Here is a 12,629-nt window from a genome sequence, read left to right as displayed (position 1 = left end):
GCGATACTCGTCTTCTCAACTATTTCTTTTTTTCTTTTTTTTAAACGGGAAGCTACATGGATTATATCGTCCTACATGTTCATTAAACATCTTAATTTTTTTTTGTTATAGATTTTAATTGCATACACAATTAATTTAAAGTGGTAATATTCAAATATTCAATCAATGTTCAATACTATGATTTCGAACTTGAATAAAAAGAGGTTACATACATTGCGACAACTTAACTACGTCAAGATGTCAGAAAAGATGAATTGCTTGAAATCTGTGGAGCGACCCTACGAATTGCTTTTTGTTTAAATTCCAACCTTAAGGGTGCGTTTGGTACGTGGGACGGGACGGGACGGAACGGGACGAGGCGTTCCGTCCCGCGTTTGGTGCGCCAAAAATGGGTGGAACGGGCTGTTCCACGGGACAGATTTTGAGTGTTTTTGCGTTCCACCTCCCCCCTGGAACGGGTTTGTTCCACGTTTGTGGAACGCAATGTTTTACCATTTTAAGACAAATATACCCCATATCTTTTTCAAAAATTACACCTTCGTTCCGTCCCGTCCCGTCCCGTTCCGTCCCGTCCCGTCCCGTTCCGTTCCGTTCCGTCTGCGTACCAAACGCACCCAAATCCAAGCTAAGTGAAAAAAACAAAAAGACAATAATGTCTGGCTACAACTCCTCAAATTCCTCCACGTGGCAAGATTTAGGGACGACCCCTTCTTATTCCCCCGTTTTCCCACCACCTCTCTCTCTCTCTCTCTCTCTCTCTCTCTCTCGCCAAACCAAATCCAACAATTCAATTTTCAAACATTTTTTCTCATTCTTTTCCATTTTCTCTGTTGGAGAGAAAAATGGGGCAGGATTCCGATTTGAAATCCCAGCTGGTGACTGAGATTTGCTCCATTTCCACGCGTGCCATTGCCTGCTCCCACAGGCATGGCAGCGGCAGCAGCAGCCCGGTTCGTTCGTCGTCTTTCGTCGATTGGTATCGCCTTCTTAGAGTACGTTTTCTCGCACCATCTTGGTTAAAAATGCAAACCCATTTTGTAAAATTTCAAGATTGCTTATGGATGTCTGTGAAAATTTGGCATTCATAGGTGGAGGAAAATGCTGGGGCGGATGTTATAAGGAAGAGATATCATGAACTTGGTAGGTTTTGGGTAAAACATTGCCATTTTACATATGTTTGATTGGTTGGTGATTATTTATGGTTGGGATCTTTTACTTATTTATTTTTGCGTGTGCAGCTTTACAACTTCATCCAGATAAGAACAAGCACCCAAAAGCTGAAATTGCATTCAAGCTTGTTTCTGAGGTTAGAATTGTTCTCTTCTCTTCCCCATGTCCACCATTTTGGTTGTGTGTTGTTGCCTCAATTTTCTCTATGCCACAAGTTAACAATGGTCAATGTATGCGGAAGAAAATTGAAAATTCCATGCAGTTTGGTGGTGAGGTTGTTCCTTCACCATACCCATTACAACCATATTCAACACAAATTTCAGTTGCACCTCTGTCCACTACAATGATGTAAACTTTGGGACCTTGGATTGTGATTTCCGAACTCTCTTTTCCTTGTAATGTACTCTTCTATGTTCTTTTAGTCTTTAGACTGAATAAATCAAAGAGGAATAGAGGGGCGAAAAAGGAGAAGTGCAAAAGAAGCAAACGGAATTGTGAAATCATCTCTCAAATAACACTATTATAGTATTATTACATCACTCTTTTCAAATAGCACTATAATTTTAGCAAATTGACAATTTAAGCGTATTTGTTACCGATATAATGCGACAGCGTAAACAACATCTCGAGATGGTATCAATAGAAGGAGACTATTTGCTATTTTGACAGCATTTCCTTAAGGCTTTATTTTAGTAAATATTATGCCTCATCTTAATTGGGGTACAAGTGCTTTGGTGAAGGTTGAGCCCCATGTGACAACCTGACAGCACAGATTGGACACCCAACAACATATTCATGTGTTATGATGTGACTGCATTCAATTTCAACTTATGAACCCAGCTCAAATTTCTAATTTTTTATTTTAAATTTTTTTGCAGGCATATTCATGTCTCTCAGATACTGCAAAAAGAAGAGTTTTTGACTTGGAGAGATGGAGGAAGTTCTGCTTTGATTGTGGCACAATCCCCTACACGACAACCCACCACAACTCTCCCAGCACTGCCAATCCCAGTCCTTCTTCACACCACAAGCATTACAATCCCACTAATCCAAGGCCTTGCAAAGTAATCAAGGGACTGAAAGATATCAGCAGCAGATTCAGAGAGGAGGCAAGAGTGATAGAAAACTGCTTGAAGGCCAATGCAGCTGCAGGAAAACAGTCCTCCTCACTGTTTAGTCCACCTGCTGCTGCTTTTGATGCGTTTCGTAGCAGGTTCCCAAAAGAATCACCTGTATTCAATCCATCTGAACATAAGGTTCAGGGATACCCTCATCTTCGGGCTCGAATATACGAAAAACCGATGAAGTTTTGGCAGCTGAGAGCAGGGCATCATGTAGTGAATTATGAGCAGGGGAGAGCTGGTTATGATTCTCCAGTGTTTGAGGTCAGATCAGATAGAGGAATGTTTAAGAGTAGGTCTACTTGTGTTCGTTCATGACTAGTAGGCAAGTAGATTGTTACATTGATTAATTGAAAAAATGAAACGTCTTTTTATACGATTATTCATGGATGTCTTGAGAAAGTGACAAGTTTACTTGACATTAATCGGATTTTATTCCTGATTTTTAAGTATTGAATTACAGATTACAACGTACCCATAAATTTTCTGTATTTGTCCGTAAATGCATGAGGCCCGAAACCGGAATAATTCCACTACTCATTTCAAGTAAGGGTTGGTTTGGGATTGTGGTGTTTTATAATAAAAAATAGCTCATTAAAAAAAATCTAGAACATCAAATGTGTTTGGTAAAATTAAAAAAAAGTGTTTTTTTTTTTTTAACAAACTGCTGTCAATAATAGTAGAAAACATAGGCAAGTAGAAGCAGGTCTACCATGCCTTTTTTTTTTATAAAAAAAAAAAAGCTTTTTATTTCAAAGCATAGTCGGTGCGCATTCAATGAAATTTTCAAATGGCAACTATATCCAAACATATTTTACAAAATTACAATCATTATTCCTATATTATTCTCTTTAACAATTATTATATCACATTAAATATCATATCATTTTTTGTCATTTAACATATTCACAGCAATTTATATAAAAGTTTACCAAACACTCAATAACTTTATTTTACAGCTGTTTATTCTCATAGCACAACAAAAACAGTTTTTTTAAAAAGCACAACAATACTAAACTAGCCATAAGTAAATAACATCATCGTAAGTAGGATTTGCATAAATATGTTGCAGGCTTTTTAACTAAAATAGGCCTTGAAATTTGCATAACTTCTCACTTTGGTACTTGGAATTTAAAATAAACAAAATTAATTCTGAATTTGTCCACCATCAATCATTTTGGTAATCTCTGTTAAATAAAATAAAAAGATAAAAACAGCCTTATTTTTGTCCAATCATTTTGGCCCATTGTTTGATAAAAATTAAAAGTATTTTTGTCAATTTAATTCTTATTTAACAGAATTTTTAGCCGAATGACCAAAATGGTTAATAGTGGACAAACTCAAATACCACTTATATTGATTTCAAATCTGGACCAAGTGAAGCGTTAGGCTAATCTCATGAACCATTTTGGCTAGAATCCGCAGAATCTTGCTAACCAAAACCAAAATGTATAATTTTCTTAGATTATACCACCCACATTACAAAATTGTAAAAATATAAAGAGATACACTCAATACAAAAATTTTAAGCTGGCCTTTAGCTACATTCAGTCAAAAGAGCTATTGCCGGCAGGTGGCGTGGAGGTGGAGCTGGGGTCACTTTGTGTTTTGGCTTGGGGACTATAGAAGACCACAATTTCCTCATTCCTTCTTTCCGGTGGCTACTTTTGGATCGGGCATTTTGAGAATGCCACCGTCTATCAACTTCTTCAACTCTTTCTTTGCCAGCTGATTGACCTTAGAGTCTGAGGATTCTAAGAATGCAGCAATTACCTTTCCGCTGCAATCACGGAGAAAGAAAATAATAAATTAGACAAAAACACCCCGACAACTATAAGTATTGTACAAAAACACTTCAGTAGCTCAATTGAAGAAAAAACAACTCATCTACCCACTTGTCGTGCTCTGATTGATTATTAGTTGTGAAATGTTTCGCCCATTTTCAAGTCCGTTGGGTATTTTCGCTAAACTATTGGGTTTGAAGTGTTATTCTCTAAAGAGTAATGTTATCGAGAACTTGCATGTGAAAAGACGAAAAGAAAATTACAAATAAATACAAAAGAAAGAATCACATGCTTTCTTATGCTCAGTCACAAGCATCAGAATACTGGGAAACAAGACAAAGAGGCTGACCTGTGACCGTGGGCCCACAACTCACACTCTCCTTTGAGTGCTTTGTTCCACAAAGTGGAAGCAAATGTGGGGCAGTCCAAGATTAGTTTTCTTATGGTCCGACTGGAATGGAAATTTTCAAGGATGTGTTCCTCTTTTGAGTCCTCTTTGGATTCTTGGGATTTCGGTTCTGCTACAAGAGATGCTATAGTTTCATATAACTCACTCAACTTGTCATCCAAACTTGGGTGGAGAATTCCACCGGCACCCCCAGTTGCAACCTGCAAAACATTCAAAAGTTATAACACACGAAAATCAAACAGTGTCGAAAATTCTCCAACATTTCAAGCTGCACATTTGAGAACCGGAGCCAGGAAATTGGGTTGAACGCTAAAAAAATTTCATTGTTAAAAGTATCTGCATTAAACGGAACTAGTGAAATATGTACCTCATATATGACTTCTTTGCCAAAATTTGATCTAAGCAATTCCCCGGCACTAGTAATGCATACATCAACTAGTTTCTGCAATGCATACCCCATCAAAGTCCAAGTCTTAGTATAAAAAACGGTTGAGCTGAATTTCAAATCAACTTCACTAATAATATCTCTGGTTAAACTGTTTTGTGTTAAGGCAACAAACCTCAGCCAGCCCACTCTGGACTAACAACTCCTGTCTTCGAATGGCAGGATCCTTTTTTCCCCCAACTGAGTGGAGACCATCCTCAGCATTCGTATCTGCTTCATCTAATTCCAAATCACTACTGCCCTCTTCACCAGAGTTGTTAACCTTTGAAGATTTTGTCTCAGAATTGTCATGTCCAGCCTAGGAATCGATAGAAATAGAGTAAGTTCTCGTGCATATGAATCACTAGCCAAATACATTTCTAATTTCTACAAAAAGAGAATAAAAGATCTACCTTGTTGGAAAGAGAAGGGATAGACAAACTGAGGGAAGCCAGGTCATCGGGAGTCAAATAGCGTGAACAATTTGGATTAAGTAACTGCAGTAACGGGCGCCTTCCATTCTGAAAGATTGCAAACAGAAAAACATCTCTTAGGAATGTAGAGAGTAAGTTGAAATAGGGTTACTATAGATTGTAGATATGAAAACATGATCAAGCCTTTAGGCGGTAGATAGAAATGACAACCTTATCAAGAACAAGATCCTTTAGATTTTCTTGAAGCTCATGAATGACAACCTGTAAAAAGTAGTAACTGAATTAGAAAGGTTCACCAGAAATCTGTATATACCACAACCCCCCTCCTCCCCCTCCACCCCCAGCAGTGAAAATATTAATAATAACAATAAAACCTTATCTGCAACAAACATCACAAGAAAAGCAGACCTTTGTAGTAAGCTTCGTATCATCAACAGTTGAAACGAGGCAAACAAGCACCTGGGAAGTATAGAGTGTATTAATTTCAGATATGCACAATATTATAGTAAGCTTTACGAAGACAACTGCAACAATACAGAAAGAAGTACAGAAATAAAAAAATGAATGTACGAAATCACAAATTTAGCGCTAGAATAATGAAAAAGGAAAAAAATAAATAAAGTCTCCTAAAGCTTTACCATACTTCCACCTTGATCAAGAGCTATTTTATGAACGTGGCCTTTCATTCCTTTGATTATCTTCTTTCTTTCCTAAATACAAGTCATGAAATTAAACGATAATGTAGATTAGTAGCCAAAATTCCAACGCATTTAGTCAACTGACATCAATTTGCACTTGATATGATAACAATCTACCTTTGAACTGCCATGCTTGACACAGAGCATCCCAACCTTAGATCCATCCTTTGTGTGGATCACCCGAACAAGAAGTGGGCCCGACAACTGTTTAATTACATCTGTGGCAGAGAACTTAAAACCAAAAACTTGATATTTAGAAAGGGGAGACAAAATTACAAGTAAACACCCTGTGTACTATAGACAAAATTACAAGTAAAGGGAAGACAAAAACTTGATATCGTAGGCCAAGGAATTGGGATGTTCAGGAAATGATAATTTGCAATTAATATCTCAATCACACCTGTTCAGCTATTGTGAAGTACTCTATCAACACCCTGTGTACTATAGAGTGATCAATTATTCCTTTCTCTAAAATTGGTTGAATCACTGAGGTCATGTGCCGCAACACTGAAGATTTCTGCAGATCTAGCTTTGAAATTATATCTAGTAACCTGAAATTTGATACAAAGTGCAATGAGAATGTGATAACATTACATTCGTGTAAAATGGTTCTACAGCTGTTCCTTTACCTGCCCTCATTCTTCGAGACCAAGTCCTTAAACAACTGAAGCTCCGTAGAATATAGTTCCACCAAAAGTTCATGCTTTTGAGTTGCATTTCCCAATTGGTATGCATGCTCAACGACTATAAGAGGATTTAGAATATAGCAATAATATTATAACTGCTTAGAGTGTGAGAAAGGAAACAAAAATGGTTGGTTGGATATTGTGAGATATATCTCCAAGTACTGCAGAGAGCATCTAACATACCTACAGAACCAACCATGTGACGAAGAAGGGAAGCAACATGTCCTCGGAGAGATGAGATAAATGCCGCTAGCTGCATTTTGGAGGCTTCCAAATAAAGAAAAGGTAACAACTTAATAATTTCTCAGAAACTAAAAGGTTACTACTACCAATGATATTCAAACTATAATAAATTTGTATGAAAGTCAAAGACTACAGTTTATACACATATACTTCTAAGCTGAACCATACCATTGTCTAACATTTTGGTCACCAGATGAACAGCATACGTGTTGCATGCAAGAGTAAGAAGATGTGGCTGAAGCTCCTCAAATACTGCATCCTTTTCAGCTTGTGAACAGTACTTAATGCAAGTCTAAGGTAAAAGAGCACATAAGTACAGGCTACTAAAAGAAAACAAAAACTTCAAACTTCAAAGTATTTGATACATGAAGATAAAAACCTGCAGAACACGAGAAGACACATGGGAGCTTGCGATTTCAGGAATTTTCCCCTTCATTTTCTCTACCGCTTCACGCACCAACCTTACCAAGGTTCATAGATAACAAGAATAAGCACATGAAGAATGTAGCTATAAAGAGAGAGATGATTGAGGTAGAATTGCATTATAACTACATACTTGGATCGATCTTCTTTGGAAATATTTCGTTGCCGCATCTTTTCCCACAGATGTGCCAGCTCCTATTAAAATAAGGGGTAAAACAAGGTTCATCCCATTTTCACAATAAGCTCGTAGTTTGAGGATTTAAATGTGGTTAAGTTAACTGGTTGTCTTTGCAAATGTAACACAATGAATGATAACTTGAGATGAAACGTGAATTTAACAAGGCGGTGCTAGTTGTTTTGAGCTAAAAAATGAAGTAATTTGGAGTGACATTTTTGCATGTTATCAGAAAAGGCCAAGTTTCATCTACTGATTAACATTCAAATTATGACAAACAAGCACAACCAATACCTATTGATGTTTTCCTTTTCCTTTTCCTATTACACCATGTTTGGATGAAGAAATTTAAGATTACTAAGGAATTTTAAAATGATGGTAATTGAAATGACGGGATTTTATTTACTAGAATTTGTGAATTTTCTTGTTTGGTTAACCTAAAAGAACAATGGAATTGAATATGGAATTTGTTATTTTTAAACTCTCAATCATAGAAATTCGGAAATGAAACCTATTTACCTGGAATTTAAACTTGGGAATTGGAGGTCCCAAATTCCAAGTTTTTTTTCAAAGTGGAAATTCTAAATTTTTGTGTTTATGAATCCGAACAAATGAATTGGTGCATGTCAATTTATAAATTCTGACTTTTACCCAAATTCCAAGTTTGTTTCCCTCATCCAAACATAGTGTTAATCATTTGCAAATTCAAATGCATATCCAAACAATTTAGAATAAAAAAGAAAGAACAAAGGGGGAACAAACACTCACTTGCTCTAAATTGTAATGACGCTTCCGCTTTTTCTTCCTAGCCTCTGCAAGCTCCTGCAACAAAAACCCACAAATCAAAATTGCCGATTTATCATTAAAAACAAAACTTCAGCAGCACATTATTATTGCAGGAAACAAAAAAACACCCAATTATTTCGTTCACGTTGATCAGATATCGACCTTGGCACGGAGGCGGCCCTCTCGCTTCGAAAGCGGAACTTGTTTCTCATGATCGAGTCCCGGTTCTCGGGGCTTGAAAGGTTTGGAGGGTTTCTTGAAGTCGGTGCTTCGAGGATTTGAGGGCTTGGAGTCGAGGAGCTTGGGCTTCTTGGAAGTCGAGCTGTTGGTCTCCGCCTTATTGCCTGGGATTTGCTTCCTCTTCTTTGGCTTCTCCTGCTTCTTCGCCGCCATTTGAGTAAGACTTGGAGTTCTCACTTCTTCTCTGTTTAGAAGAGGACTGTCCTGCGTTCTATCGAAGGGTTTTTTCAGGGTTTTAGATTTCGGGTATGGGCCGATACGGGTTTGCTTGAAAAGCATATGGGTTTCCCGGCCCGCGGCCCAAATATGTGTATACCAGTAAGTTAAAATAAAATAAAGGCTTAATTGGATTGCCATGTGGTAAAGAAACCGAGAGTTGGACGAAATTTTTAATTTTGAACTTAAGTTTTAACAAAATTCACTATATGGGCTTAAAATTTTAATTTTTTATCACATTGGCTATCTTCCAACTATCCTTACATCATGGAAACTATTAATTCAATTAGGCCTAAAATAAAATTAGTTACCTGCATTTACATTTTTCTTTCCATCAAAAGATATATAATTTTATTAGTGTTAACAGAAACGATTACATCCTTTAGTAATAACATTAAACAACTACGTAGACTCAAATTCAGTTCAATGATTGAAATACTACGAAACCAACACAAACATGATGTTGCCATGTCCTATTATTTTCGAAATACTACTAGATCGTGTGCTTACACTACTTTATATGTTTACAATTCATTTTTCTCTTTCAACCAAGCCTACCCATCAGGGCTGGGCCAAGCTTGAGGCAATCAAGGCCGAAGACTTGAGTCACAATTTGTTCAAAAGGAAAACTAATGAAAATGGTTTGAAAACTTTAAGTTTTAACGATAAGAACAAAATAAAGGGCAAAATGAATAGTACCGGGTTTGACTTTTTAGTGTAAAAATGTGTTTTTTCGTTAAAGTGAACAATACCGCGAGTGTTTCATTAAAACTCCATTGTTCAAAAGCATAAAGTTTGAAACATTTCTTTATATCTATATATATATATAGGGTTGTGGACAAATATTTTTACTGTTTTTGAGCTTTTAGGTTACATGACATCCAACCGTCTTGATTAATTCATCAAATAACATGGATGCGGACGTGGTTATATTTTTATCAGAAAAAAAAATTAATAAAAATATTACAAGAGCAACCAGTTCCAAATGGATGACACAAACAAAAATAGTGCGGTCCGAAATATAAGGCTTAGAGCACGATGGACAAGGTAGGGGAGGCAAAAAGAGTGTTCATCTGGAGAACGATTGCCAAATTACAAATTCAAAACCAAGTATATGAAGGATGCAATTAGGGTTGTGTTTTATTTTCATGGAAGATAAAAGAATTTTTTTGAAATGGAATTATTATTGTTTGGATTTCATATTAGCTCTTTTGCTTTTTAGTTGACAAATCGTATTCATCCTGTTAAGAAGTCACTGCATCAAAGGATGAATTTCGGCAATGGCATAGGTGGTTTTTGTTGGAGAGTTGCATACCTAAACGGCATATCTGCAAAAGATGGATCCGGATTCTATCTTCTATTTTTTTTTTCTTTTCAGTCATTTTATATTTGAACGCTTATGATGGAACGTCAAATATATATAATTTAAATTTTTAACGTACGAATAGGGATGGGCAACGGTTATGGCGGACGGGTAACCACGGTTATTTATTCATAACTGTTTATGATCATACCTGCATAACCATTTACCCGTTGGGTAATTGCCTAAATGGTTACACCCATTCCCATAACCGCATACCTATTTAACCGTAACTGTGTAATACCCGTTTACCCATTTACCCTTTTTAACCCGTTTATCTTTTTATTTTACCATTACCCCATTTTCACCTATCTACATGTTTTTTAACAACTTGAAAATTAAAAAAATTGTCATAATTTTCCTTTTTTTGACAATTAAACACCGTTATAAGTACATTCATCATACATTTTCGTATTTTAATTTTTTAAGTCATTATATCATTCTAATAATTTAAATAATAGTTTACGAACGATATTTTTAATTGTTACTAATGAAGGTAATATAATATTTGCTAATAAGTATTATTGGGTTATGAAAACTGTTTAGAAGATAGTATTTTTGGATTATATAACCCATAATGTAAAGTATTAACATAATATATATAATGAGCTACATTATATTATAATTAGCTATATAAACCATGCACTATAGTCAATAGCATTGATCTAAGTTTTGTCCGATAGAGAACATGGTTAGGAGAATGATTACACTTGTTAACCATGAATCATGTCTTTTCGGCAACAATCAAAAGATGCAACATTCAAATTGAAGATATGTGATTGTTGGCTTAATAACACAACTTCCCATCCCCTGCCAAACAACAGCATATATATAATTTTATTTTTAAAATATTCAACATTACATATATAAAATAAATGGGTAAACGGTTACCCGTTTATAACCGCAGTTAATACTCATAACTACCTATTTAAATTTCACAGATAAATGGTTATACCCATAACCGTTTATTTTAAACGGTTACCTATAACCGTAACCCTTAAATTTAAATGGGCGGGTAACCGCAGGTATTTTGTTTATCCCTACGTACGGATCTCATTGACCAATAAAATAAAAAATAAAAAAATAATTCTAATTATATTTTAATAGTTATAGTAACTATGAGGCCCAATATTAATTACAAAATAAATACACATACATTAAGACCATCTCCAACCCTTAGAGTAAAACCTAAAATTTTTATCTCATAAAATTTAGGTTTTAACCCAGAAACAGTTTTTCTGCTCCAACCCTTTTGGCCTAAATTTCGTAGCCTGAGATTATTAAGGAATAAATTTAGGCTAATTTTTTTAAGCAATTTAAAAAAAATTATGTACACTATTCTAATTTAATTTTATGAACATTTTAACTTAAAAATATTTAGATTCCGATAAATATTGAAAAATCACTAAATTTGGGTGATTTTGAGTTAAATAAAAATTTTAATTATTTTAGCCGTTGAATTAAATTTGGGATGTTAGTTTTTTTTTATCGTTAGATTTGATTATATTCGATCTCAAATGTTGGATTCAATAAATATATAAATATAAAACTAAAAAAAAACAAAGTTTGAATGTGGACCATTGGATGAACCAACGGGCCATTTGATTGTGGCCGCACAATCAGAAAAATACCTGTTAGGCTCATGAATGCCATCAGACAAGTGGGCGACAAGCCCACGTGGGTGCGACTTTTCTGTTGTTGGGCTTGGCTCATGTCGGGCGTGCACTCATTCAGGCCTAACATTTGGGCTTCAAATGACACATCCTAACCTGGACTCCGAATCGAGATGTGCTAGCCAACACTCGAAGGGTGACGAAGCCATAAAGTGTAGTGATGTGGAAAATATGAATAAATTTAAACCTAAAAGTGCATAAGTATAAGAGTGCACTAGTGAGCATGAATGAACCCATTAGTAAAACTCAATTAAAACGTTGGAATTTGGAGAAACAGATGGCATAATCAGAATCAGCGTGTCGAAATACACTAACGAGGGTCCCAAGCAATTTTTGTAAAAAGTCAACAGTGAATCTTAAAAAGTCAACCGAGACGCCCTAATAGTCAACTACGTTAAAATTTTGGAATCTCACTAAGTGGATGTCAAAAACGGACTTGGGGCGTCGAAATTAGCCTAGGAGAGTTCTCGAGAAAATTCTGAAAAATCAACCCAAGGAATATTCCAAAAATATTCTTAGAATATTTTGAGCCCAATTCAGAAATGGACTGCCCTGAGACAAAGGCCCAAAAGCTTGGGCTTAAGGTTTTGGGATAGGTTTGGGCTTAGGCCCACAAATCCGGATTAGCCTTTTTTTCTTTTTTTTTTCTTTTCTTATTCTCCGTTCAATTGCCACTGCAACCGTCGAATTCAGGGAAAAAGATGCCTGGTATAAACCACCCGCTCCGACCGACTAAACACAACGCTAAATTTAGCCTTCCAATATACCAAAACGAAGATCAAGGAAC

At 35.9% G+C, this 12,629-nt stretch overlaps 2 protein-coding genes across 2 annotated transcripts; one reads left to right on the top strand and one right to left on the bottom strand.

Annotated features, from left to right (window-relative positions):
- Positions 1 to 727: 727 nt before the first annotated feature.
- Positions 728 to 2,673, top strand: LOC126606554 (uncharacterized). The gene is made up of 4 exons (XM_050273953.1): positions 728 to 992; positions 1,089 to 1,140; positions 1,239 to 1,306; positions 2,049 to 2,673. The coding sequence occupies exons 1-4, from the start codon at positions 843 to 845 to the stop codon at positions 2,607 to 2,609; spliced, it is 831 nt and encodes a 276-aa protein (XP_050129910.1). The 5' UTR covers positions 728 to 842; the 3' UTR covers positions 2,610 to 2,673.
- A 942-nt stretch (positions 2,674 to 3,615) lies between these two features.
- Positions 3,616 to 8,795, bottom strand: LOC126608948 (pumilio homolog 24-like). Its single transcript, XM_050276964.1, has 17 exons — positions 8,516 to 8,795; positions 8,336 to 8,389; positions 7,526 to 7,587; positions 7,349 to 7,430; positions 7,138 to 7,261; positions 6,910 to 6,993; positions 6,670 to 6,784; positions 6,441 to 6,591; positions 6,158 to 6,271; positions 5,981 to 6,052; positions 5,751 to 5,801; positions 5,553 to 5,603; positions 5,322 to 5,429; positions 5,045 to 5,227; positions 4,852 to 4,926; positions 4,425 to 4,684; positions 3,616 to 4,071 (listed from the first exon to the last, which is right to left on the bottom strand). The coding sequence occupies exons 1-17, from the start codon at positions 8,744 to 8,746 to the stop codon at positions 3,933 to 3,935; spliced, it is 1,956 nt and encodes a 651-aa protein (XP_050132921.1). The 5' UTR covers positions 8,747 to 8,795; the 3' UTR covers positions 3,616 to 3,932.
- Between the last annotated feature and the right edge of the window lie 3,834 nt (positions 8,796 to 12,629).

Source organism: Malus sylvestris, chromosome 16 (genome assembly GCF_916048215.2).
Source record: "Malus sylvestris chromosome 16, drMalSylv7.2, whole genome shotgun sequence".
NCBI lineage: Eukaryota > Viridiplantae > Streptophyta > Magnoliopsida > Rosales > Rosaceae > Malus > Malus sylvestris.
This window is presented reverse-complemented; position numbering and strand designations above follow the sequence as displayed.